This window comes from Peromyscus maniculatus, chromosome 4 (assembly GCF_049852395.1).
Source record: "Peromyscus maniculatus bairdii isolate BWxNUB_F1_BW_parent chromosome 4, HU_Pman_BW_mat_3.1, whole genome shotgun sequence".
NCBI lineage: Eukaryota > Metazoa > Chordata > Mammalia > Rodentia > Cricetidae > Peromyscus > Peromyscus maniculatus.
In genome coordinates this window covers 68,080,300-68,107,227 of record NC_134855.1, presented here as the reverse complement: position 1 = coordinate 68,107,227, position 26,928 = coordinate 68,080,300, and the positions used below count along the sequence as shown (strand labels likewise).

Genomic DNA, 26,928 nt, shown 5'->3' with positions numbered 1-26,928 from the left:
CTGACTCCACGGTCTGAATTGATGATGGAGCAGTGGCCTGACCCATTCTCTGCCGTTCAGCAGGCAGCTGGGGTGAACAAAGCCTTGGCCCTCCCAGTGTGGTTATGCAACTTGGAATGACAGATGGGAAAAGCACAGAGTTGGAGTCAGAATGTCCTGGATCTGAGGCCCTGCTTTATTCATAAGCAAACAAATGTTCCCATCCCATTCCTTTCCCGTCTGTAAGGTGGAGACAGTACCATAGACTGTGCGAGGTAGATAAACGTTTGTAAACTGCCAAGTAGCGCTCAGCACGTGGTAGCCGTTATTTAATGTTACTGCGTACTTCTTGGGAGGTCCTGGATCCTGTGTCAAGGAAGATAAGATCACCTCCCACCCCAAGGACAGTCTGCGGGGAGCTTTGCACCCGTGCCAGCCCTCTGCGCCGGAGGAGGATGTATGGAAGGGTAGAGACCTGATGGACTGAGGCAGCGATCCCTGGGGCACCGTGTCTTATGAGTGCTGCCCTGGGCAGAGGGGATGGGCGGGGAGCCCAGGCCAGCAGGGGGCCTTTGGTTGGGTTTGACCAGTAAAACTAATGCCTTCATTTCTCTCCCATGCTTTCTCCTCCGGCCAGGAGCGGAAGGTACTTGCCCTCTCTGCTTTCTTCGCTTCTTAGCGCTTTTGACTGTGTGTGTGTGGATTCTTATGTCCTCCCTCGGGGCACTAGGTTTCCTCAGGGGGCGTGGGGCTGTAGCTGGGAGACTGGGCTCTATGGGGCAGGGGTGGAGCCTTTGGGCCTTACGCCCCCCTCCCTCCCTCCCTCCCTCTCTTGCAGGTTTTCATAGAGCTGAATCACATTAAAAAGTGCAATACAGTTCGAGGCGTCTTTGTCCTGGAAGAATTTGGTAATTACACTATTTTGCTCTTAGGTCTGGACTCACATGGCAGTAACTCAAACCTTGGAGCTCCAGAGGAGGGACTGGGGGCGGGGACAAAAGGATCCGCAGAGAGGTCAGGAGGAGCAGGAGGGCCAGGGACGAAAAGGAGCCCTGAGAAGACAGAAGGGAAGGACGGAGACAGGGTAGCCAGTGGTCCCCGAAGAGCAGGGAGCCTTGGGCAGCTTGAGTCTAGGGATGCTAGTGATGTAGTGCCCTCCTTCCTGGTTCAGCCAGCCAGTGGTCAGAAAGTTCTGGGGCAGAGCAGACTGGTGACCCTCGAGCTCTGTCGTGTCCATGTTGCCTGCTGCCACCTCTCTAGAAGCCCCACAGTGTTCCACCCAGCCTCCCTGGCACCACTCTGGTCCCACCTGGCCTCAGAGGAGGGCATGAGGCATCCCAGGCAGACTCAGCTGAGGCCAGCGAAGCCTAGTGGGCCTCAGAGGCAGAAGGGGCAGGCGTGTCTGGAAGCTGGCAGCAGCGTCCCCAGGCAGGCACTAAGGAGCGGAGTAGTGGGTCCTGGCCCCGGGGCTTTGAGTTCCTGCTGTGTCTTTGCTTCATTCTTTTGTGCCCTCATCGCTGCTATGAAAACCTTCGTTCTCCAGCAGGTAAAGTGACCTCAGCCCGCGCTGCCTCTCCCCAGGCCCCAGCCTTGGGCCCTGCAGGGGGGGGTGCTCCTCTCAACCAGCCTAGCTGCTTTCATGGCCAGTGGTCTCTCCCCCCCCTCTTCCTCCCCAGCGTCCCTCCCCCTTGTGCTGGCTCACCGTTCTGAGTTCTCTTCACTGTGCTCCCTTCTCTCTTTTGCCAGAGAGATACTTGGGGGACCCTTCCAGCTCGGGAGAATGATCTGGGGCTTCTTGCTCTGCCTTTTGATGAGTGTATTTCATGCTAACACTGGGGTCCGGGGATTCTACCTCCCAGGGTCAGAAGAAGGTGTGGCCAACTCTCATTCTGCGTCTCCTGCCCCCCTCCCCAGGGGGCTGCCATGCCCTCCTCCCAGTCTCCCAAGGCCACACTGACGGCTGGACCTGGGGGACACTCCTCCTCCCTCTGGCCGGGCACAGCCCCTGCATGGCTGGGGTATGGGGTGACTCCTAATCTCGCATCCCGGGCTGTGGACATGTGTGTATTTGCCTGACGCTCCCCATCACCTCCGCCTGGGTGCTCTACTCGCCTGTCTCTCCTGTTCAGTGTGTCTGCTCCAGAGCCCTCTGACGCTCTCCCTCACACGGGCGGGTCCGAGATCCTCCTGCTGTGCTCACAGGGAAGGACACTTCCAAGTCTGATGATGGGTTTACCATTCTCTTACCTCATACAACCTTAGGACTCTGGGTGGCGGTTGTGGGAGGGAACGATATTTATCATGGCTAGATTTGTGGGCCCTGGTGACAAGGAGGGATGGGTTCATGGCATCTCAGCAAGCTGAGGCACAGGCTCGAGATCACTGCCTTCCCTGCTGCGACTCCTCCAAAGCCCTGGACAGCAGCTGTGATGGGCCGGGGAATGGCTGGCCCTCCCACCTCGGGGCACCCAGAGAAGTGTAGCGATCCCAACTGCCAAGTAAAGAGCCACGGCAGACTTCAGGTGTCTGTCTGAGGAGTCTGCCTGGACAGCCCAAGGAATGTGGCTGGACAGGTGGCCTGGGCCCTGTCATAGCCTAAGCCACTACAGCCACTGTGAGAGGACACAGGGAGAGGGGGCCCAGTACCGGGCGCTGCCGCCTGGGAGCGCAGGACGCCGTCGCTCTTAGTTTTGAACTTTCTGTTTTGTCTCTTGCCCGTCCGGTTTTAGTTCCTGAAATTAAAGAAGTGGTGAGCCACAAGTACAAGACACCGATGGTGAGTGTGCTGCTCGGCCACCGAGGCCAGAGTGCACAGGGCTCCCTGGGAACCTTCGGACAGGAGGGGCGGACCTCACGGGGGGTCGGTCTAGAGCCGGTGGTCCGACTCAAGTCACAATACATCTTTTATCCTGGGAGGTGGACTTAGGCTGACCCCCTGTCCCAGGAGGAAAGCTTCCAAAGACTCGCTTGATGCGGCTCACCCAGCCCAGGGCCCTGTGCTGGGGTTAGGGGAGGCCCTGCACTCTGGGCTGGCCCTCCACGTGTGACGGTGTCGGGTCTCAGTGTGGCCGATCCGCCCCGTCTTCTGTCCCCTTCCTTGTAGGCCCACGAGATCTGCTATTCCGTGTTGTGTCTCTTCTCGTACGTGGCTGCAGTCCGCAGCAGTGAAGAGGACCTCCGGACCCCACCGAGGCCCGTCTCTAGCTGATAGAGGAGGGCCCCACAGCCGGCCCAGCCCAGGGGTCGTCCCTCACCTGTTGCCGCTCTTCAGCACCAAAGCTGCTGTGACAGAGAAGGGGATGCTGTGTGTGTGTTCTCGGCAAGCTCCTTCCCATGGGTTAGCTGGTTGCGTTTTATGTCTGAATGTGTCTTTGTGTCCGTCTGTCACAGGGCTAATCTAGTCCCATTACCTTCTCTTCCTCCGATACCAGACTAGCCTACTATCCCCTCAGGGCTCCAGAGAATGTGTGTGTGTGTCTGTGGGGCCACGGTGAGCCCACCAGTGAGTGTCCTTGAGACGTCTGTCCTGTGGTTCCACGTCCTTGTCCTTATAGCCTCCAGTTTAGGGGTCTTCTCTCCATCCTCCATGGTCTGGCACTCTAGGGTACTTGGGACAGTTCCCCTCTGGGAAGTGAGAGACAGACACTTGCGGCCAGCCTTCCTGGCTGAGGGTTGGGCAGGAGGAGAGAAGGAGGATTCCAGGCAAGCTGGAGCAAATGGCCATCTTCCTGCTTCCTCACACAATTCCTAAACTGTGGCCGCCGGGCTTGCTGCTGCCTGCCCCAGCTCCGGGCGACGGCCATGTGCTGAGTTGGGATTTTTGCAGTGATCTTTCTGGCCTTTGGCATGAGGTGACAGAGGAGGTGACAGGGGGGTGAGGATGGTGGTCTTCCAGAGACCACCAGCTACTCTGCCAGGGAAGGGTGAGTCGGGGCCACGCTGGTCCAGCATGCATGCCTGTCTGCAGGCAATGTCTCCTGGCTTCAGTGACCGAAGGAAGATGTGGACTGAACAGGAGATGATGTAAATATTTCAGCTCTGCATTATTTATAGAAATGTACAGCTGTGTGATGTGAAATAAATGTCCTTAACTGTGCTAGACTTCCTGGTTGCCTTGCAGTATATGATATCTCTTCTCAGCTCAGGCCTGAGGAAGGCCGGCCCTCGCTCATCCATGTCCAGGCTCTGGCATCCTGAGGCCCCTGCTCCAGCCTCCTCCTTTCTGGGCTTCCTGGGATGCCAGAGGGACACCCACCACACCAGGGTTGTAAAGGGCTGCAGTGCCCTGGCCACTAGAGGGGCATGTGAGTTGAGCATCCATACCTGAACAGCTGAATAAAGAAGCCATAGAGCCGGGCAGTAGGCAGAGCCTGGTGGATCTCTGTGAGTTCGAGGCCAGCCTGGTCTACAGAGTGAGATCCAGGACAGGCACCAAAACGACACAGAGAAACCCTGTCTCCAAAAAAAAAAAAAAAAAAAAGAAGCCACAGAAAATTGCAGGTGCTTCTCTACATTCCCTGTACAGGTGTGAGCGGGTGTGTTTGTGTTGTGATGTGACCAGGGCCTCCCATAGGGCCTCGGGCCAAGACTCTGCTCTAGGCCAAGTGTGTATCTTATGTTGAGGAGAACTCAGAGTAGCCCTGGTCCAACCTTCACGGGTTATCTATGTCGCGGGAAACCCTGGTACTCTGTGGGGAGAATACCCACCACACCACCACGACACGTCTGAGACCTGCTGGCTACCAGATTTGTAAGGAAACTTGGTTTCTGTGGAGGAGGACAGAGAAGGTTCTGATTCTTTGTGCTTGAGCTAGATGGAGTGTCCCATGCGAGACACGTGGTCACGAGCTGTGGGCTCAGCGGGGCCTTAATGCCACTCGTGCGCACAGGACTCTGCTTCACTGCCCTGCACGGCCCCAGCTGCTGTCACCTGGTCCCTGGGGTGCGGCTCACACCTATGCCTACCGAGGAAAGCCTGTGGCTCCCGAGACCTCGACTTCCATCCTCTCCTCACCTGAGGAATGAATGTGGGGTGTGTGGGGCTGGGGGAGACTGACTCCCTTCCCAGTGCTAATTAGTCTCACAAGTCAGGACACTGACTTGGAAAATGGCATGCCTGCCGAGGTCACGCAAACGCTGTATGCGTTCCTGTGGAGGTGACCGTGTCAGACCGGAAACACGAGCCCTCTGTGACGGCGCTGATCTTTTATTGCCCTCACACAGTGAGCCAGCCAGAAGGGCCTGTCCCCAGTCACCATTTCTGAAGACCACACACTTTATGTCCCCCAAATCAACAACACTCCTTAGGAGCTGTGGAGTCAGTTTCTGCAGCGTCTACCAGCCCCGCCCGGAACAGCTGCTGACCAGTCGGTCCCAGCCTAGGATGTACACGCAGACACTCATGCAGCAGCAGAAAGGGGTGCTCCTCCAACTTCCTCCTGGACTTGTGGCACATGGGCTGGCATCCATTTGTACCTGTGACAGAGGCTGCCTTGTGAGTGAACTGAGGCCCCTGTTCCCCGTTTCCTGATAGCCACTCTAGGCCCTGAGTCTCAGGTGGTCTGGAGTACATACCAAGTCGTCTCTGGAGAGCCTTCCTGGTCATTGAGGAACTGTAAGGGAAGAAGACAAGCCCTGTGTCTTTCCAGTCTTCCGGAAGGCAGGCTCCACCGAACACGCCAGGGCCAGTGCTCTAGCAGCCAGGGGCGCTGTTTGAGCTGGGACAGCAGAACCAAGCCCAGGCCCCCCCCCCCCCCCCCCCCCCCGCTCTGCCCTGCTTTCTCCCGAGCCCTGGCCCAGCGGGCTCCTCACCTCGCACCTCCAGACGGCACTCACACTGTGCCTCGCCCTGCAAGTTGGTGGCCCTGCAGACATAGACACCCCCATCATAGGGGCAGGGCTTTCTGATCTCCAGGGTCAGTACCCCCTGCTTGCTGAACATACGGAAGCGAGCATCTTCTCCCAGGTCCAGGCCGTTCTTGAACCAGGAAATCTTGGGCTGTATGTCAAGCAAAAGGAGGCAGAGCAGGAGAGCATCTCAGGAGATGGGGGAGCGGGTGGGGATTCAGAGGGGCTATTCACGTTCCCACTGGAGCACAGACTCAGCCCCAGGCTGAGAATGAACACAGAACCAACGATGAGAGCTTAGGTCCTGTTCAGGGGGAAGACTGGAAGACCCCCAGAGATGGAGAGAGACGATAGACAAGCTGGGCAGGGGAGTGCCGGAAGGGAGCCTGGGAGACCGGCCTCCTGCAGCCCGGCCCAGGGCCTTGAGTCCTCCTTACCTTCGGACTACCCCTCACGGCACAGCAGAGGACGGCGTTATAGCCCGCGATGACGGAGCGGTTTGCCAAGGGCTGGGTGAAGCTTGGGGCCTCAGAGAAGTCCAGGGCCTTGTACTTGGGTGGCTCATAAGTGATGCCTGTTGGTGACGAGTCTTAGGAGGTCACCCCAAGCCCGGCCCCCTTCCCGCCCCCAGCTTCCCCGCAGTGGGAGTGAGGGGGCAGCACCTGGTCTTGGAATAAAGACAGGCTCCTTGGTGACCGCGGCTTTGTCGCTGGAGCCCACCAGGTTGTGGCTGAAGACCCGGAAGTAGTAGCCGTTGCCAATGATGAGCTCTGATACCACACAGTGAGTGCGGCGGTAGTGCTCCAGAACGGTGAACCACTCCTGGAGGATGTGGAGAAGGATGGGGGGCCCTTGGAGGGGCCTCTGCCTTTCTTGGGTACCCCTTGCGCCTCCACCCCGACTCTGGAGGAAACCAGACTGATGGGTTAAGCAAGGGGAGGGCTCCTGGAGCTAAGGAAGCTATATGGAGGCCCAGGACTCCAAGCTCACCATGGTCTTCTTGTCAGCTTTCTGGACAGTATAACCCCAGATCTCTGTGTTGCCATCATCTTGGGGTGGCTTCCACTCCAGAGCCACATTGAAACCCCAAGTCTCAGTGATCCGGATATCCTGGGGAGGACTTGGCTTGTCTGCAGGAGACAGATCCGATTGGATCACTGCACATGCTAAAGCTGCCTGAGCAGAAGCAGGGGGATGCTAGCGAATAGGAGCCCTTCCCTCAGCCGCCTTCTGCGGGGGCTCTGAGCCGGGTTCCCAGGCTCAAGGTCAGGAGAGAAGTGTGCTGAAAGAGATGCTCCAGGGCCACATACCCACGATCTGTAGGACCAGCGTGGCCTTGTCCTCCATGTTCTCAATTCGAACTGTCACCTGGTAGGTGCCTGAGTGGGTGCGGCGGGCAGCCCGGATGAACAAGATGGTGTCTGTGGGGCTGTTTCGGATGCTCACCTCATCACCTGCCAAGGGCTGCCCCTCTTTAGTCCAGGTCACTTGCGGCCGGGGTTTGCCCTGGGGGAAGATGACCAGCCCAACCCTAAGCTTGTCTCTCCACAAGGGCTGGCACTACTGAGGCCTCGGGGTTCACAACCCCCAGGAGATACTTCCATTGTGGTTTCTCCCTTGGCACAGGGAAGGGGTCAACCTACCTGGAAAGGGATGAGGAGGTTCACAGGCTCCCCAACTTTCTTCTGGATGGTCTGCCGCAGGTGTCTGGGCAGTTGGAGCCGTGGTCGTTCTGTGGGCCGAAAGGGGGCGGGTGGCTAAATGAGTCCCTTCTGCAGCCCCAGCCCGAAGCATCCCACAGGTCCACTCTCGCTTGAGGCAAGGCCCAGAGCACTGTAGCTGAGAAGAAAGCTGCCCTGGGCCAGACCTTCCTAACCCCCAGCAAGTCCAGCGTGCTCAGCACCAGATGTTGTCCACTGAGCCTCCGAATAGTCCTATCATTCTGCTTTGTTGTGTGCATATGGTTTTCATTTTTTTAGATTTATTTATGTGTATGACTGCATGTGTGTGTGCGTGCGTGCGTGCGTGCGTGCGTGCGTGCATATGTGTGTGTGTGTGTGTGTGCACGCGTGTGTGTGTGTGTGTCCGTGCGCCTAGTGCTTGCAGAGGTCAGAAAAAGGCATTGGGTCTCCTGGAACTGGAATTATGGATGGTTATGAGCCATGCATGTGGGTGCTGGAAACCAAATCCTGGTCCCCTGCAAGAGCAGCAAGGGCCCTTAACTGTTAATCCGTCCCTCCAGCCCTGGTTTTGTTTTCTGAGGAGGGGCTCATAGAGCCGAGACTGGCCGTAAACCCTTCATCCTCCTGCCTCCACCTCCAAGTGCCAGGATTACAAGTGGATGCCACCAAGTCCAGCTTCACTTCAAGGCGGGGGTGGGAAGCAACTTCTCTGGAGTCACACATCTTATAAAATGTAAGTCAAGGCTGCGATTCTAGGCTTTTGGACTCTCTGCCCAGTACTGTTCAAATCTGTTACTCCTTTCTAACCTGGCGAACGGATCCTTCTGCCTTTGTGGAGGTAAGGAATGGAAGGAAGGAAGAGCCAGGTGTGAGTGGCGCATGCCTTTAATCCTGGAGGCAGAGGCATTCTGTGAGTTCCAGGCCAGCCTGGTCTACTAACTCCAGGACAGCCAGGACTACACAGAGAGACCCTGTCTCAAACAACAATAACAAAACAACAGCAGAAGGATGGGAAGTGGATCCCAGCTCACCCTAAATGACCCCGAGGAGCCTCACTGTTCAGTTCTGTGGACAATACCTATGTGCTGGAGCTGAGACTCAGAACATGATGCTATGGCCTAGACTCTCCCTGGTCCAGAACCAGGGGCTGTTGGAAAACCAAGAGAGCCCAAGGCATAGATGAAGGCCCTGGTCCCTTCTGCCCCTGTCCCTGTCCCTGCCCACTGATTGGTCAGTGGCAGGTCTTATAGAAGGCACTCACGCAGTATCTCCTGCACTGTCACTGGCTCCTTGGTGACGACAGGGGCTCCAGGCCCGGCCACGTTGTGGGCCCTCACTCGGAACTGCAGCCGGGCCCCAGTGGGTAGGTCCTTCACCAGCAGGGAGGTGCGCTCTGTCAGCCCCTGCAGAGCGGCCGTCCACTCGGAGCCTGGGTGTGGACATAGATGAGGGAGAGTCCAAAATCACACCCCACCTCACTCCCCGTTCTGAGGGCTGCCCAGGGCCCAGCAGGGTGTTGGGGCTGGCCCGGTCCGGGGATGGGGTACTCACCGCCCTCTAGGCAGTACTCAACGCTGTAGCCGTCCAGGCCACCCGCACCCACGCGCTCGGGGGGCCGCCACTTGAGTGATACGGTGGTGTCCGATACGTCCTCCACAGTCAGGTGGGTTGGTTCCCCGGGGGGGCCTGGGCAGAGACGGGTAGAGGGGGTCTGAGTGAGCCTACGCCATGCAGGGAAGCTGCCACTCCTGGCCAGGACCTCGGCTGCTTGCTCCTCTCTTAGGAAAGACTTCCCTTCTGCTGGCTTCCAGGCGCTCCCAGGAATATTTGGCCTGAATTAAAAGACGTCTCGGGATTGACTTACACACCAAGAGCAGTTATAAAACAGGGACACCAAAAGCGGAAAGGAGCCAAGAGAACCCAAGGATGCAGAGAGGACTCGTCTGTCAGCGTGGGAAGTGCTAGACATGTAAGAGAAAGCCAAAAACCAGTGTGAAACGTGCGGATTTCCTGGCAGTGGATGATTAGGTGAGTCGTACAAACCAGAAAGAAGTTCCTGGATAAAAGGGAAGGCTGGGGGCTGGTGCTACGACTCCTCCATTTTAGAGACTTGTTTCTCTCGCAGAGGACTCAGGTTCAGTGCCCAGCACCCACATGTGGCTCACGAGCTCCTGTAACTCCAGTTCTAGGGGATCTGCTGCCCTCTCATGGCCTCCTAGGGGGTGGTGCCCACGCCTTTAACCTCAGCCTCAGAAAGCAGAGGCAGGTGGATCTCCGTGAATTTGAAGCCAGCCTGGTGTACATAGAGAGTTCCAGGCCAGCCAGGGCTACATAAGTAAAATCCTGTCTCAAATCATGGAGGGATGAGACTAGCATTCACCAAAGTGTCCTATTCCATCAGTGAGGTGACCCTGAGGTCATTTAACTTCTCCAGCCTGAGTTTCCTCAAGGTAGGTTATCCCAGAGAGTACTAGAGCCCAGGCATGCAAAGGCCTGGTGCTGAGGTTGCCTGTCAGCTAAGGTTGCTACCGTCTGCCCCCTTGGCCCAGGTTGTTCTGGGGGTCGAGCATGTTCACCAATAGGCATGAAGGGTTGAGAGGCAGGGCTGGGCCTGGACATCCCCACAGCATTGACTGCGTAGACTCTCATCTCGTAGGCCACGCCCTCGATCATGCGCCTTGCCTCGTGGCTCAGCTCCCGCAGCAGGTCGAAGTTGAGCCGCATCCACCTGTAACTCTTCTTCTTCTTGCGCTCCAAGATGTAGCCTGAGAGAGGCGAGGAGAGCTCGGTCTGTGCCCAGGCACTCGGACGCCAGCTGCCCTCGCCGTCCCTGGGCCCTGACACTCACCCAGGACCGGCTGCCCACCGTCGTAGGCCGGCGGTTCCCACTGCACGGTGCAGGAGTCCTCGCCCACGTTGCTGATCTTGGGGGCCGCGGGAGCGTCTGGCACATCTTGATGGGGAAGAGGGACCACGTCAGCTATGTATGTCCAGCTCAGGGGCGGACAACATGGCTCACCCCTTCTCTTCGCCACCCCAGCCAGTACCAGTCATCGGCTCCCACCGCTGCCAGAGCCAAAGCAATCTAGAGTCGACTATGTCGCCATCCACCATCTTACCGCTTACGGCTCCCCACTCACCTCACGTACCAGCTCCAGTCGGCTACATCCACCTGACCCCACCCAGCCCCCCAGAACACGGTGATTGCCCCATGCCCGTTTCTCATAGAGAACGATCAGTGTCACAGACAGTGACATTGTACACACCCGTCTCCCCTTCAAGCAAGGCTCCTCTCAGGCATAAAAAAGTCCCAGTCATTACCCAGTCATTACCACTGCCTAATTCAGAGCTTGCTGGGTAACTAAATGAGTGAATGGATGGTCACTCCGCCCGGCCCCCGTTCCCCGCCCCCCCTGTTGTCCTGTGCTCTCCGGCCTGGACCTCTGGCTGCCTCACCGATGACCTTGACTGTGAGGTTGACTTGGTCCTCTCCCACAGGGTTCTTCACCGTGACAGTGTAGACTCCCTCGTCTTCTTTCTCTGCCCCTTCAACTGTGAAGACGCTGCGGTCTTTGGTGGTCTCCACACGGACCCGGCCCTCGGTCTCACACAACAGCTGACAGGGAGAGAGAGTCGGGGACCCAAGTCACACCTGAGCCTGTACGGCAGCCATCAGCCCTTCGACGAGAGGGAAGTTCAGGGCAGGGTCTGTGGAAGTGGTGGGGGCAGAGCCTGGGAGGAAACCGTACCCCTGTAAGTGACGAGTTCAAAAATTCCAATGCAACACCATAGGCAGGACACAGGCAAGGGCTCAGACTCTAGTCTAGTTTTATCAGGAACCTAGACTCTGTGTGCCTCAATTTTCCTATCTGTCAAATGGGAAGAATGTGCCCCCACGAAGCTATGGTGAGGCTCCAGAAAGACCACGGGTATTCAGACCTTCACCAGCCGCAGCACAGGCAGGGCTGGACCATGCCAGGCAGCTGCACTCGCCGCTGAGTGCCGGGGAAGCCGCGCTCTCTCCCTGGTCGGGAGGAAGCACATAGCCAAGGTCAGCTCTGGAGGCACACAATCTCAAACCAACGTCTTCCCTGCCGGCCAGCTTTCAGAGAGCCAGAAGTGCTGTGCCGGATGTTGGGGGAGAAAGGCTACCAATGGTCTTACCCGGCACTGGACCCTGCATGCCAAGAGATCAACCTGCCAGGCAAGCGTCCACCGGTGCACTGGCATCACTGTTAGGGGAAGCGCTGCTCTCTGTCAGGGCATGAGGCCTGCTCCACAGACGGGAATGCCACGCCTGGCACTGTAATGCTGGTCGAAAGCCCATGGCGAAGGAGGTCACAGGCCCTAGAACTGAGCCTGCTATTCTTATTTTATTAAATGGTCATGTTGTCAAATTGTCTTATCTTTCTACCCACAGACCCGGCCGGTCTCCACCTTAGTCGAGAAGCTTCTTTTTGCAGTGGATAGCAAGCAATCGAGACAGAGATGGAAAAAAAAAAAAATCAGTGCTGAGAATAAGAGATCGAATGTTCGGCCTTGAGTCAGATATCTCTGTCCACCACGCTACCCTCCCTCTCCCCAAAGGCTCGGGGAACACCTTAAGAGGCAGACGATGGAGAGGAGTGCCATGAAATGCTGTCTTCCGGCCACGCCGCAGCCACAACAATCATGAGCTCTCAGCAGCTGTGATTGCCTGAACTAGATAAAGCCAGCTGCGAGTCTGTCGTAGGCAAGGCGGTGCTCTCCCGGCCGCACCCTGCACTCAGGCACTGTTACACAGGCTGGTGGTAGCTGCTGGGCACACGCTCGCAGGGGCGGGGGGGGGGGGGCACGCGTGGGGGGGGGTGTCCACTGGTGGGTGGCCCACACTCCAGTGGACAGTCCCACACCTATGCATTTATTGGCAGCACCAGCTGAACTTAGTGGGTTAGAGAAACAAGAAACTGAGCACTCCTGAGGCAGAGGCAAGTGGATGTCTGAGTTTGGAGGCCAGCCTGGTCTGTATGGGGAGGTCCAGGTCAGCCAGGGCTGCATAATGAGACCCAGGCTAGAAGAAGAAAGGGAGGAGGAGTTGGGAGAGGGATACTGGGAGTTGGATGGCTAAAATGATAGATATGCCCATCTTTCATTGTGTATATGTATGAAATTCCCAAGAACAAAGAAAAATTATTAATAAAAAGAAGGGGAGAATGAGGCAGGGATCCAGGAACCATTCTAGTTACAATGACTTCCCAGCAAAGTCAAGGACACCAACACCTTGGTGAGGGGTCTGTCAGTTCCTCAGGGTGGATACTGCATATGTTGAGAAGAGTGAGGACTACGAGCCACAACCTGGCTTCAATCTTACCTTCTTATCAAACACCCACTCTTCATCTGTGCCCGCATCTTCTGGGGCATCAGGGGGTGGCCCAGCTGGGGCCTTCTTCCCCTGAAAATAGGACAGAGTGCAATTAGGGGTAGAGGTGCGGCATCAGCTTTCCTTCCCCGCCCCCCATGCCTCCCACCATGCTCTGCCTGCTGGCCAGTGGGGGGCCTCTGTGCTCTCAGGGAGTAAAGCTTATACCTTCGGGATGGGGTGGGGAATGGAACAGAGCCTAGCACTCATCCGGTCCCACATATCCATCATAGAGATAGGGAAACTGAGGCAGGAACCCCAGTACCTGTGTGACAACCTTCTGCCAGACCACAGTGGGAGCAGGGTCCCCAGAAATAGGGACATCCAGGCGTAACTTGTTCCCGGCAACAACCACAATGGTGTCTGGTGTGCTGCCGGGACAGTCCAAGTGGATCTTGGGAGGTTCTGCAAGGGGAAGAACAGTTCAGGGAAAAGGGCGGGGGCCAGGCCCTCAAATGGGGCGGAGGAGGTGCACAGGTCACTTGGTGGCCGCTAGGAGCTCATGTCCCCGACTGTTGGTTCTTATCATTTTCATCTAGGTATGATTTACATAAATGAAAAGCACAAATTTTAGCCTAGTTAGTCCTGTAGGGTTTTTGTTTTGTTTTAAGACAGGGTCTCAGCTGGACGTGGTGGCACACGCCTTTAATCCCAGCACTCAGGAGGCAGAGGCAGGTGGATCTCTGTGAGTTTAAAGCCAGCCTGGTCTACAGAGTGAGGTCCAGGACAGCCATAACTATATAGAGGGACCCTGTCTCAAAAAAAAGAAAGAAAGAAAGAAAGAAAGAAAGAAAGAAAGAAAGAAAGAAAGAAAGAAAGAAAGAAAGAAAGGAAGGAAGAAAGGAAGAAAGAAAGAAAAAAAAGACAGGGTCTTGATAGTTTAGCCCAGGCTAGCCTCAAACTAGGTCTTTCTGCCTCAGCCGCCCATGAATTGCTCAGGGTCCATGGGAAGGCACAGGGAGCAAACCGCACCTCAGTGTGGTACCCACCACTGTGATGATAAGATGGGCCGTTAGCCTGACGGCCTTATTATTGTTTGTACACATGCATGGCGCAGAGCAGGGACAGGCCATGGTGTGCATGTGGTCAGAGGATGATTGTGTGGAATCATTCACTGCTCTCCATCTACCTTTATGTGAGTTCTGGAGACCGAACTCAAGTCCCAGGCTGGTGTGGCAAAGCCTTTTCCTCTCCAAGCTTTCTCACTGGCCCAGTCATGAGATACTGAACAAATGTATATGCCCGGGTAACTGCCAACCCAAACAAGATCTAGAACTTTCCACCATGCCCTGGAAGTTCTTAGGGAAGTTTATAACATTCTGGTCACCAAGTATCACATCTCACCCACTGTGTCTGGGGGGATACCAGATATCCCACCAGGAAAAAAGGGGGGGCACACAAGTCGGGAGAATGTTTGTTAAACAGGTCCAAGGGAGTCTTTACCACAGGGTTTTTGGGGCCTTCCACACACTAGCTCACCTTCTGAGCCAACAGGTGGTTGGCATTCAGTACTTTCAAACATACTCCACCCTGAGCACTTGGTCACATGGACTAACATGTTGAGTGACCCCACTTTGGACAGCACTGAGCAGGGGAAAGCCCTAGCCTGAGTTAGTCTCCTAAAGCTAGGATTCTGAAATGCCCAATTAAATCTTAGTGTCAAAGAAAAAAAAGTGCCAGGCGCTGATGGCACATGCATTTAATCCCAGCACTCAGGAGGCAGAGACAGGCAGATTTCTGAGTTCAAGGCCAGCCTGGGCTACAGAGTGAGTTCCAGGACAGCCAGGGCTACACAGAGAAACCCTGTCTTGGGAGGGGGTAAGGGGGGCAGGCTAGAGATGGCTCAGCAGTTAAGAGCACTGGCTGCTCTTCCAGAGCACCTGAGTTCAGTTCCCAGCACCCACATGGTGGCTCACAAGCACCTGTGATGGGATCTGGCGCCCTCTTCTGGCCTGTAGGCAGACATACAGGCAGAACACTATATATACAATAAATAAATCTTGAAAAAGGTATGTCAAAAGAAAGGAGAGGTGCACTAACACCTCGTGCTGGTGACACCATCCCTGTGAAGGATGCACTGTCACCTGAGTAAATCAGGGCATAAAGAGGCAGCTCAGCTGGCAAAGTCAGACGCTTTAATGTCCAGAACCCGAAGAGAAAAGCCAGATGTGTGTGCACATATAATCCCAGCACTGAAGAGGTGGAAACAGGTGGATTCCTGGGGCTCAATGGCCAGCCAACCTCACTTAACCTGAGGGCCCCAGGTCCCAGTAAGAGCCCCACAGAATGAATGGCACCTGAGGAATAACACCCAAGGTGGACTCTGGACTCCACACGCCCCCCTACGTGTGTGCATGCACATAAAATCACCAGCATGCACATAAACATGCACAAAGAATTCGAAGCCAGAGAGGTTATGATCATCCTATGGTCATGTGTGGTGGATCTGGGTTGTGCTGGCTGGACATGTCACTTGACACAAGCTAGAGTCATCTGAGAAGAGGAAGTCTCCATTGAGAAAATGCCTCCCTAGCCGGGCGGTGGTGGCGCATGCCTTTAATCCCAGCACTCGGGAGGCAGAGCCAGGCAGATCTCTGTGAGTTCGAGGCCAGCCTGGGCTACCAAGTGAGCTTCAGGAAAGGCGCAAAGCTACGCAGAGAAACCCTGTCTCGAAAAACCAAAAAAAAAAAAAAAAAAAAAAAATGCCTCCCTAAGATGGGGATGAGGGCCAGCCTGTAGGGCGTTTTCTTAGTGACTGATGGGGGAGGGTCCAGCCCATTGTGGGTGGTGCCATGCCTGGGTTCTTGGGTTCCATAAGAAAGCAGGCTGAGCAAGCCACGGGGAACAGCCAGTAAGCAGCACCCCTCCATGACCTCTGCATCCGCTCCTGTCTCTAGGTTCCTGTCCTGACTTCCTTCAGTGATGGACTACAATGTGGAAGTGTAAGCCAAATAAACCCTGTCCTCCCCCAAGTTGCTTTTGGGTCACCATGTTTTGTCACAGCAACAGAAACCTAAGGCATAGGTCTTAGGTCCTATTCCAAGGCCTTTGCCCTCCCTGTCTCTGGAGTGGAAGGGGTTTGGGTTGGGATGGGGTGTGGGGACTGAGACAAAGCCGAGGAGGCACAAAGGGTCCCAAGACTCACCCTGCCTGGGCACAAAGTCAATCTTGACCTCTGAAAGAAAAGAAGAGCAAGAAACACTCAGGGAAAGGGAGGGCCCAGCCACAGGGCATGTGTGAGCGCGCACACACACACACACACACACACACACACACACACACACACACACACACACAATGCTAGCTCACCCATGAAGTGGAGCTTGGCAGACAGATTGCAGGCAAATCCTTCAGGCACAAAGCTGTAGTCGGCCTCGTCCGCAGGTGTGACATCGTCAATGGTCAGTTTGTGGACCCTGAAGGGCAGTGGAAACTCGAGGGACCCCTACTGGCTCACACAGTCCTGACCTCTCTCTCCACACACACCCAACTACAGGGGACCTGCCTTACCCTAGCTCCTTGGTGTCCTGATATTTTAAAACGTGGTTTCTCTCTCTAGTTTCGTGGTCTCCAGCCCCCTCCTCTGTTCCCTGAGGTCAACGGGGCAGAAATGATGTCTGCACAGGGGCATCCCCATGGCGGGGGCCTTGGAGACAGGCAAATGCTGATCTGGATAATCTCTGAGCTGGAGCCCAGCAAGACCCCCAGAGGCTCTGGGAGGAGCCAGCGCCGCCTCCTTAGTAGCCTCCTGCCTGGTCTGGCCACAGTTGGGGCATTGGCAGGGCACCTGACCCTGTGTGTGCCCCACACTCTTTCCCGGTACCTCTGCCCTCTGTCTTAGGGGACTCTCCCTCTGTGATTTCCTCTCATGTCTGTCCCCTCAATTTTGTCTCTCTCTCCCCATCATGAACCGTCTGCGTCTCTCCTCAGCCCGTCTCCGTCACTCACCGCCCTATATGGGACACCCGTCTCCGTCACTCACCGCCCTATATGGGACACCTTTATGCGACTGTCAGGTACCAGCTCCTTCCCATTCTTCAGCCACACGCCGCGCACGTTCTCATCCGAAACTTCACACTTAAACACAGCCTGGTCCTTGGCGCCCACTGACAGGTCTGCGATGCTTTGGTACACCTCCAGCTTCTTCTCTGGGGGACAGATAGCGCCTATGAGCTAAGGAGGAATGTGGATGCAGTGTGGACCTTTGTGGGGGCATGTGGACTCGCAGGCAGTGATGTGCAGGCGTCTGACCAGGGACGTGCATTTGCGTGACATATATGTGTGCCTAAACTTGGGGTGACACTGACCAGGCCCACCTGACCCTCCAACACTCCACAGTGCTCGCTTCAGCATACCCATTTTACAGAGAGGAAGATGGGGGCCAAGGTATCAAAGACTAGCCCAAAGCCTGTTCCCTCCACGTGGCCAGCCAGGCTTGGGCTGGGGGCCCTCACCTTGCACAATGAGCTCAGCCAGTGCCTGGCCCCCGCTTGTGCGTACTGCGTAGTGTCCAGCATCCTCCAGGGTGGCCTCGTTGATGATCAGGTGGTGTTTCCGCCCATCCTTCTTGAACCGGTATTTGAAGGTCTCCTCACGAGTCAGCTCCACCCCATCCTTCAGCCTGGCAGACGCGGGACAATGTCTCCTCTGGGCACGTCCCCGCCCTCCAGCCCTGCCTCACACCCCCACACTCCTGCACTCACCATTTGACCTGGGCCCCTTCTTCCGATACCTCACACTCGAACTCCACACGCTGTCCCACCATCACCAGCTGGTCTTCCAGGGACCGTGTGATCAGCACCGGGGGCTCTGTCCGAGGAGGAACAACATGAGGACTGGTTCCCTCTGGCCTCTCTTCCTCTCGGGGTCCCCCTGGTCCCCGGGCCCACCTTTGACAAAGAGCTCTGTGCTGCATTTCTCACCCCCCACCACGCATTGGTAGGCTGCATCATCAGCCAGTGAGCACTGACTGATGGTCAGGGTGCGCTTGGAACCGACGGACTCGAAGATGTACCTGGGCAGGGCACAGAGGCGTTATCAGGAGGGCCATGGACACCCCTTCCTAAGCTTGGTGCCCTTCACAAACCCCACGCCTGCTTCAAGACGGCAAGGAGGAGACTTACTTGCTATGGAACAGAAGGAGCCATTGCAGGGTTCCACGTAGAAGGAAGTGATATGGAGAGAGAAAGAGAGATGGGCTAGGTCAAACGGCCCGGGGCTAGACCCCGAGGGTGGGAGGGAATGGCGGGAGATAGGAATGGGGACCAGGAGCCAGAGCCAGGGAGATCTCACAGAAAGAGACGGGCCGGTGCAGCTCCCCCCTAACCCCAGTGCCCCGGACCCCGCCCCACCCCCTCCACACCTGCCACTCATCTGGATCTCCTGTCCATTCTTCAGCCACTTGACCTCAGCATCCGGGTCCGCCAGTTCCACAGTAAGCCGGATCTTGTGGCCCTTGTTTACCTGGTAGGCCGGCTCCAGCTTCTTCTGAAAGGCTGAACACCACACCTCAGCCCAGCCGCTCCGGCGCCCACTCGTTCCCCCAGGGACCAGCCACAGCACCCATAGCAGCTGCCTGCATCTTCCTCCCCCTGCTGTGGATCCCTGCCACACCCTCTGCGTTTCCACGGTGACCCCATCTTCTCATCTCTGTTCTGTGTCTGTCCATCCCTTTGTCTGTCTCCACCCTGTCTTCCTCGAGGGTCTTTCTAGCTGCTCAGCTCTCGGGCAGGGCGAGGGGCGTCCAGCAAGATGGAAGCTTGTCACGAGAACTAGGAAGGTGACGCACGCCCTTCCTCTCCCTCTCGTTAACGCCAAGTCGCATTTTAGCGTCCCTCCCAGCTTCCCTCCTTCAGGGCTGCCAGGGCCCAGCCCTCAAGGCCATTGTCAGGGGTCTCTCGTTGCAGGGAGGAGAGAGTGACCTAAGGCCACCAGCTCCGCCGGTCTGCCGTAAGGACGAGTCTAGAGCCCCGGGCCACCTCACAAACGCCTCCCCTTGCAGCCGTGTTGGTAAAACCAGAGCCACGGCAGAAGGACTGGGCAAGCCTTAAATACTGGGCTAGGCCCGGGGACAGCTGCCTGCCGGGGACACGGGCGCCCAGGGCTCTGGAGCTTTGAGCTCGTCCCTTAGTGTTTCCTCACTTGTCAAAGTGAACTGAAAACTCCCCCTGCACGGCGGTGCTGTTGGGAGAATTCAATTAGGCAATTACGTAAAACGTGCTCTACCTCGCTTACTGTTAATCCGATCTTTTTGTTACCAGTACTCTGTCTTGCCCCCAAGGGCTCCCTCTGCCCAGTCTGCAAACTCCTGTGTGGTGCTCTCTGATCCTGTCCTTTGCTGGGGGCCAGCGGGCACGACCTCATTTCCCATGTGTGGGAAGAAGGGCTAACCTGTGCTCTTCTTTTCGTCGTGCTTCATGCCCTTGAGTCTCTTCAGCATGCCGCGCAGATCTGTGACTCCGTGCTGGAAGGCGATGCGCTCATATTCTGATGGTGGCGCCTGTCTCAGGATCTCCCACACGTCCTCCTCAGCAGGTGCCTCCAGCTTTGAGTCCCTGCACCCCACAGCCCACTGGGAAGCTCAAGGCAGTCCTTCCTGTCCCTTCCTGGGGTGGGGGTTCCTGGGTACAGGTACCTGCCTGCCTCCGCCCCCTCCCTTCCGTTCCTTTCCATCCCCCTCCTCCCAGTCCACAGGCTGAGGAGTCTTGGGGTTGAACTAGGGTGGGCTCTGAGGTTGCCCAGGCGCTCACCTCCGGAAACTGCTGCTCCAGACGAGGAAGAAAGGACAGGGAGACGTTAGAAGTCTGGGCACCTCCCTGCCATGCCTGGGGTCCTCCCCAGGGCCTTCACTTCCTCCCTCTTCCCAACACTGTGCTCCTACTTTTCAGGGCAGGCCCCCCAATCTTCTTAATATCCAACAGAGTATGGGGGCCACCCCAAGCCTTAGGAGTGTCACCCTGAGGTGTGTGTTTCACCAAACCCCAAAAGAAAGGGTGCACACCCCCAAAGCCAGCACCTTGCCCCAGAGGCTCCCAAACCCATCCCTTACTCTCTGGGCAGGAGCAGCAGCAGCGGCAGCCATGGAGGGTGGATGGGGAGAGAGGAAAGGGAAGACAGAAAAAAAAAAAATAATAAAGTCAGGGGGTGGACCAGGTCCCCATTGCTACAGCTTTGGGGATCCTCTTCCAACTTCTTGGGTCCTCGGAGTCTACATAAATGATCTACTGTAGACTCTGTGTGGGGCTTTGAGGGGTACACGCGCTTCCTCTTGCGTGGGGCCGTACAGCTGGGAAACCTCAGTGCCAGGTCTTCCTCCCTGCCCTGGAGGATGGGACCCACCGACTCACCTCTTCTTCAGCAAGGAACTGAAGTCCAAAGTCCCAGCGTCTTCATGGCTGTCACTGTGGAAAGGGGACCCCATGAGGCTTCTGGAGAGCTAGAAGGGGCTTCGGGGGTGGGGTGGGGTAGGAGGAAGGGGCACAGCCAGATGGGGCTCCCACCCATCTCAGATACAGCCGGGGTCTGTGGATGGGGCCGAAGAGGACAGGAAAGGGTACCTGGTTCTCCGGCCTGCTCCAGCCAGGCTCCTGTGGGGTCAGACAGTGTCGTCAATGTCAGGGCAGGTGTGTCCCGCCCCTCGCAGACTTCAGCTCTGACCCCCACAGGCCCCTATAGAAAACTTCAAGGGGCCTCGGCCTCTCACGCTGGCCTCCCCCAAGTCCTGAGGAAAGAGCGGCACTCACGTGCGGCGGAAAGCTGATCTCAGGTCCAAGTCCGCAGAGCCCATGGCCTCTGTGTACAAAAAGAATTTGGAGTGACCGGGTTGCTCAGAGGAGGCCGCAGGACTCCACCTTCTCAGCGTGTCCCAGGGGTCCATGTCCAGAGAGGTGGGTCCGTTTATCATCCCAACCTCCACAGTGGGCGGCCCTTCCCTTCCACTCACCTCCCTGCTCACATTCAAACCGTGTCAGGCAGGGACACAGACAACTGAAGCAGAGGCCCGCCCTCGATCTGCGTCTAAGCCTCCCACCACCCTGAAAGCATGAATGTCTTTCACACCTGGGGGAGAGAGTCAGCACTGGTGTGGTCAACTCTGCTACCTAAGCCACAGCTACTCAGGGTAGTCACCCAGGCTAGTGTTGGGAGATAGAGACAAATCCAAGGGACCAGGACCCACGAAGACCACAAAATCAGAGCAGACACAGGGCCTCTCTCACCATGGACAGTGAGGTTGAAGTTGCAGCTGTCGAATTTGTCCTTGGTAGACACCTCACAGCGGTAGCCCCCAGCAGACGTGGCCTGAGCGTCCGTGATGTGCAGCTCAAACAGGTAGACCTGTGGGCAGGGGATGGAGTAAGTCAGGCCGGAGGAGAACGGGAGGGGCGGAGCCTGCCGACCTCGCCTCTCAGGGTTAACACATTTGGAGCTTTCGTATGATTTATAGAAAGGATCCACTTCTCAAGACCGTGATAAAATTCCACGATGGCTGACTTAGCTGTCTTGTACGGCGTTCAGCTGTTTCAGCTGAACATTCCAGCTCTACCCGGCCTCCCTGCCTCCCTAGGCCCTGTACTCCAGGGCTCTCCGTGCCCGACCAGGTGTCCCACCTTGCTGGCTCGGTCGTAGCTGTCATGAAGCTGCAGGTGCTGGCCCACCTTGCTGCTCAGGTCCACCCACTTGCCCTTGAACCACTTGACCAGAGGCGGTTTCAGGAGGCTGGCTCCAGCCACACGGGCTGAGAAGACAATGCTGCCCCCTGTAGGCGAGAGGAGACAGGCTGAACTTGGGGTGCTCTGGAGCTCCATTCCCATAACACCCCTGAGGGTAGAAGCCTCCACTCACCCACAGTCACCTCCCCATCCTGGGGCCGCATCAGAAAAAGGCCAATCGGGTCATCGGGGGCTCCCTGGCTTTCTGGGGCTGAGCCTTCAGGGGTTCCTGAGACTGACCCTGAGAAAGAAGGCCTTTGAGACCTGTCCTGGGACACCCTCCTCCTGTCCCGCATTGCCCAGCCCCCTTCACCTTCAGGACTTGGAACGTTTCCTTCCAACTCAGTGGCTGGAGCTGGGACTTCTCTAGGAGCTCCAGGGGCCTCCTCAGGGGCCGGAGCAACTTCAGGTTCTGCCTTCTCTGGAGGGGCTGGGGGGGGACATGACACAATTTCTAACCAGAGACTCCACATACACCCTCTCTTAGACATCAAACCTGTGTCCCACAGCGCCTAGGATGCATCTCACTTGTGTACAGTGTCCAGTCACTTTCAGCCACATGAACGAGAGGCGCTGGCCTGCATTTCCTCCTCTCACCCTTACAGCCCACCTGTTCCACGTCCAGGTTTCTGCTCTGAACAGCTCAGAGGTCCATCTACTGTCCTCTTCCAGGCTCTGGCTTTGACCCAGCACCCCCTAACCCCCACCGCAGGCTCTTAGGATTCCCTGCCAACACACACAGCTAGCCAAGTCCTCATCCGAGTGTGACCATCACTGTGGGTCTGCTACAGGAGAGGACTTCCTAGGTGGCCTTTACATTTCCCCACCTCCACAATTCGGACAGAGCTGCAGTCACGGCTAATGCGCAGAGAGATCTTGGCGCGGAAGAGGAGAACGGCCGTTTTTTTTGGCTTACAGCATCCCCAGGGCAAAGGCGAGCATCCAGGATCCATTCCCTCCTCAGGGCTACAGCGGAAGTGCAAGCCTTGGGGAAGAGGTCAGCACGCTCTTACCTGCCTCTGTGACCTTGAGGTCAAACTTGACCTTCGAGGAGCCTGCGATGACCGCATAGGAACCCTGGTCTGCAGGGCCCGCATCTCGCACGGTCAGCGTGTGCCGCTTGCCCTCCGCCGCCAAACCGTACTTGTCCCCGGCTCCGATGTCACTGCCGTCGCGCTGCCACCGCACCTTCACGCCGGCCCGTTCCGTCTCAGCCTCGAACACGGCAGCGCTGCCCGCGGTCACCTCCACCGACCGCGGCTTCTTGATGAAGGCTGACACTGAAGGGCCAGATGGAGACTTCAGGGGCCGGGCTCCCCGCTACCCCATCCCTGCCACCCAATTCAAAAAGACTGTGGTGAGCACACTCCGAGCACACATTAATGCTCCAGCAGTTCCACGGAGGAGGTGCCGCCGTATTCATGTCTCAGGGGAGGAGCGGTTAAGATCGCAGATGGAAGAGCCAGACTGCTGTCCTAACCACCACACAGGTCATTCCTACCTTGGATTCTCTCCCTCCTGTCTAGGAACCCCCGTGACAGCCCAGCCCCCTCTCCCCACCATGGGGCCCTTGGCACACCCTCCCACCCTCCACCCCTGAACTCTGCCTACTTGGAATATAGCTAAATTTGTCCTCTAAGAGCTTCGGACTAAGAACGAGCAACAGAGATAACACTAGCCTGGGAGCAGCAGGAGGCTGGGTGTTGGATCCCTGCCCCCAGTGACCTCTGCAAGGGCACAGGCCTGGCCAGGTCCTGGGCTACAGTCTCTGTTCTTGGCCAGTTCTTTTCCAGAGAAAAGGAAATGTCCCCCCACATCTGGAGTCAGGCATGGTATGAGTTCCCTAGGGGTTCGAGCTTATGTGGCAGACATTCAAAGTTGGAAAGGACCACTACCCCCAACACTGTACATTCAGAAACTGAGACCAGAAGGGGCTCAGTGGCTCAGTGAGTTGGCTCCACGGTGGCCTAAACTTGGCCTTCCTGAAGGGAGGACCCTGGGGGAAGAAGAAATGGGTCAAGATAGAATGGGGCATTAACCTGGGTGGTTCCTAACTTAGTGAAGTCACCTCTCAGTGGCCCTGGCACAGGAGAAATGGGGAAAGAAGCCGAGGAGCAGACAGAGACCAGAGAAGACTGTTCCGTCCCTTCCTGGGACCTAGAGGCCTCGTCCTCCTCAGGGCCTAGCCCTGCCCCAGAGTCAGACCCAAACCCACGAATGGAGCTACCTGTTTTTTTCCCTGGCTCAGGCATCTCGAGACCGGTCACACCAAGCAGCAAGCAGGTACGGCCACCCGAGGAGGAACTGAACGGTGTTCCGTGTTCTTACTATTTATGAGAACCGTCCCCCTCCCCATCCCTGCTTATCTGCCTCTGCCAGCCACCTGCTAAATATAGACAAATTCCATCCAGCTGAGGTACCTCCATGGAGAAGATAGGTCCACTTGGTCCCCTGGCTTCTCCTTTCCCTCCCCCTCCCCCAACACGATTAGATGACTTCTGCCCTTCCAACCCTCTGTGGACCTCAGGAGTAGCCTCACCCTTGTCTGTGTGTCCATCCAGCAGAAAACTACACTGTAGAGGTGCTCTTGGCCTGTGACATCCACAGCTGGAGGATGAAGGGCACATGTGCTGGGGTGAGGTTGTCCAGGGCTAGGCACTATGGTTCTTTTGATTAGCAGAGACTTGACATACATTGCTGTACCGCAAGGACCAGGGCTGACCTTGGACTGTGGAATCCTGGGTGGGTTTAGTCTAGGGTCAGGCAGGGAGGAGACAATGCTAGGAGTTTCTGTCACCATAAGGGAAATGCTAGGTGAACCTGCAGGTGAGGGCGTGGGAAAGACTCTCTAAAAGTACTCCAAAGTCACCAGGACTACCCAAAGATTAATGCTGGAATATTCTGAATCCCCAATCTCCCACCCCACTCCCGCTGTTCTTGCCCTGTGACTAGACCCTCAATCACATCAGGTTCATCGGATGTTACAGAAGAAAAGTAAGTTATGGGGATCCCCATCAAGCAACACTACGAGAACAGATTGTTTATCATTGGAAGGGAGGGACTCCATATATAAGCGTTTTTACATATAATAGAAATTTACCAGCCATGATTGCCATCCAGTTTTAGTTACTGTAAAGCCACATCACCTACTCTTGTCGTGTGTGTGTGTGTGTGTGTGTGTGTGTCTGTCTGTCTGTCTGTCTGTGTGTCTGTGTGTCTGTGGTGAAGCTATTACTAGTAATCTAGGTTGGTCTCGTGACAATCCTCCTGCCTCAACCTCCTAAGTGCTGCTATTCTAGGCATACACTACTATGGCTATCTGAGTCTTCCAGAGAACTGGTGTGGGGCTGGAGGGATGGCTCTGGGGTTTAAAAGCACTTGTTGCTCCTGCAGAGAACCCAGATTCCATCCATTCCCAGCACCCACACAGTGGCCAACTCACAACTGTCTGTAACTCCAGATCCAGGGGGACCTGACACCCTCTTCCAAACTCGGCAGGCACCAGGAACCCACATGGTACACACACATACAGGCAGGTAATACAGTCATGTACATTTTTTAAAAATCTAAAAAATGGCCAGGTGGTAGTGGCGCACGCCTTTAATGCCAGCATTTGGGAGGCAGAGTCGGGTGGATCTCTGTGAGTTCGAGGCCAGCCTGGGCTACAAAGTGAGTTCCAGGAAAGGCGCAAAGCTTCACAGAGAAACCCTGTCTCGAAGAAAAAAAAAACAAAAAACAAAATAAAAAACCTGATGCTTGAGGGCCTCCAATAAGATGGCTCAAGTTTTAAAGGCATTTGTTGCCAAGCCAGAGGACCTGAGTTCAATTCCTGGGATCCACTGGGAGGAGGAGAACTGACTCCTTCCTACAAGTTGTCTTCTGACCTCCACACGCACGGTGTGCTGAGTGTGCCACACTCACATACACACACACACAAAAAAAAAATAATGAATGAATTAAAACAATAAAAATATTTAAAAAGAAGGGGGGGGGCTGGGCTGGAGAGATGGCTCAGAAGTTAAGAGCACTGATTGCTCTTCCAGAGGTCCTGAGTTCAATTCCCAGCAAAACCATATGGTGGCTCACAATCATCTGTAATGAGATCTGGTGCCCTCTTCTGACCTGCAGACATACATGCAGGCAGAACACTGTGTACATAATAAATAAATACATCTATCTATCTATCTATCTATCTATCTATCTATCTATCTATCTATCTATCTATTTCTATATCTATACATATATATATATTAAAAAAAAAAAAAAACCTGCTCCTTGGCCCGGGGGGTGGGGGCGGTGGTGGCGCACGCCTTTAATCCCAGCACTCAGGAGGCAAAGACAGGCAGATCTCTCTGAGTTCGAGGCCAGCCTGGTCTACAGAGCAAGTTCTGGGAGAGCTGGGTCTACACAGAGAGAACCTGTCTTGAAAAAACAAATGCCCCACTGGGCTATCATTAGCTCATATCCCATAGCCTTCTCTTGAGGCCCTGCAGCCTGACAGGGGGAATCAGGCCAAGGAACCCACCTGTGCAGGAGGTGTGCAAGGGTCTTTCCCCTACCATCCATCCCTAGGGTCTGTGTTTCCAGGCGTGTGCAGGCTGCTTTGGGAGATTTCCTCACTCCCTGTCTGCCACCACCTGAATGAAGCAAGATGTTTACGACATCCCTTGTCTGCTGCCCCTGGGAGCAAGGGCTTAGAAGCAAGGCTGTGCCGGAGAGACTCCAAGGTTTTGCCTCTGGAGTCTGTTAAAAATGCTTCGTGGCTGGGCTTGAGAGGTGGTTCACACGGAAAAGCTCACGAACAAAATGTCCTGAATGCTGGGTGGTGCCTGGAGCTTTGGACTTAACTGAAGCATTTCCTCTTCCAGTAAGCGGAGCTTCCACCCTGCACTGGAGTGATGGACAGCCCTGGAGCGGACCCAGCTTGGCCGCTCCCCCGCTGTGTGACATTGAACCAGTTATTTAACTACTGTGAGCCTCAGTTTCCCATTCTATAAAATGGGGAGATATTTTAGACTCCTCACCTCAAAGCTGACAGATGCTAAATGATCAGAATACCTGGGCCACTGCGTAGTCACCACCATCAATCTCTACCGGATCATGTCTAACTAGATCATGTCTAACTCAGTAGATCATGAGTTCAAGCTTCACTGGTGCCCAGGGCCTTTCAATACGATCCCAGCCCCTGAATGAACAGCCCAGGACTTGTTTCACTAGGAACAACCTCTGTGTGTCCATGGTCCCCGTGTCTCCAGGGTCCAGACATCTGTGCGCCGGGGAGTGCACCCTGGCACCCAGGCACGCACAAACTCGT

The 26,928-nt window shown here is 55.9% G+C and overlaps 2 protein-coding genes across 46 annotated transcripts in view; one reads left to right on the top strand and one right to left on the bottom strand.

Annotated features, from left to right (window-relative positions):
* The window catches only part of Madd (MAP kinase activating death domain), a 43,624-nt gene extending 39,544 nt beyond the window's left edge, over window positions 1-4,080 (top strand). For 27 of the 45 annotated variants that reach the window (XM_076569952.1, XM_076569946.1, XM_076569942.1 and 24 more), the window contains 3 exons: window positions 818-887; window positions 2,709-2,755; window positions 3,083-4,080. In XM_076569952.1, the coding sequence (XP_076426067.1) occupies window positions 818-887; window positions 2,709-2,755; window positions 3,083-3,187 (222 nt within the window). In that variant the 3' untranslated portion in view covers window positions 3,188-4,080. The remainder of the gene's footprint in view (window positions 1-817; window positions 888-2,708; window positions 2,756-3,082) is intronic. The other 18 variants (XM_076569958.1, XM_042275688.2, XM_076569960.1 and 15 more) reach the window with 1 other exon arrangement.
* Window positions 4,081-5,169: 1,089 nt separating this feature from the next.
* On the bottom strand, window positions 5,170-23,983 carry Mybpc3 (myosin binding protein C3). Its single transcript, XM_076569966.1, has 33 exons — window positions 23,842-23,983; window positions 22,628-22,894; window positions 21,748-22,044; window positions 21,513-21,661; window positions 21,123-21,240; window positions 20,649-20,697; window positions 20,463-20,492; window positions 20,253-20,306; window positions 19,656-19,670; window positions 19,297-19,460; window positions 18,269-18,401; window positions 18,030-18,032; window positions 17,796-17,920; window positions 17,610-17,715; window positions 17,361-17,527; window positions 16,889-17,054; window positions 16,216-16,322; window positions 16,052-16,081; window positions 13,172-13,311; window positions 12,859-12,939; window positions 10,965-11,124; window positions 10,357-10,461; window positions 10,085-10,273; window positions 9,060-9,194; window positions 8,770-8,937; window positions 7,470-7,558; window positions 7,137-7,332; window positions 6,817-6,956; window positions 6,489-6,648; window positions 6,264-6,400; window positions 5,791-5,977; window positions 5,554-5,591; window positions 5,170-5,454 (listed from the first exon to the last, which is right to left on the bottom strand). Exons 1-32 carry the CDS (start codon window positions 23,864-23,866, stop codon window positions 5,581-5,583), a joined length of 3,903 nt encoding a protein of 1,300 aa, XP_076426081.1. The 5' UTR covers window positions 23,867-23,983; the 3' UTR covers window positions 5,170-5,454; window positions 5,554-5,580.
* Window positions 23,984-26,928: the final 2,945 nt, after the last annotated feature.

What these genes read in the sequence shown, in the direction of transcription:
- Mybpc3 (XM_076569966.1), bottom strand. Translation starts at nt 23,866, where the DNA reads ATGCCTGAGCCAGGGAAAAAAACAG. An exon ending in TCAACCCTTCATGCCTATTG is followed by an intron (nt 9,195 to 10,084) that starts GTGAACATGCTC and finishes GTCTCTGCCCAG; the next exon opens with GCCCCCCCGGGGAACCAACC. An exon ending in AAGCTGACAAGAAGACCATG is followed by an intron (nt 6,649 to 6,816) that starts GTGAGCTTGGAG and finishes CACATCCTCCAG; the next exon opens with GAGTGGTTCACCGTTCTGGA.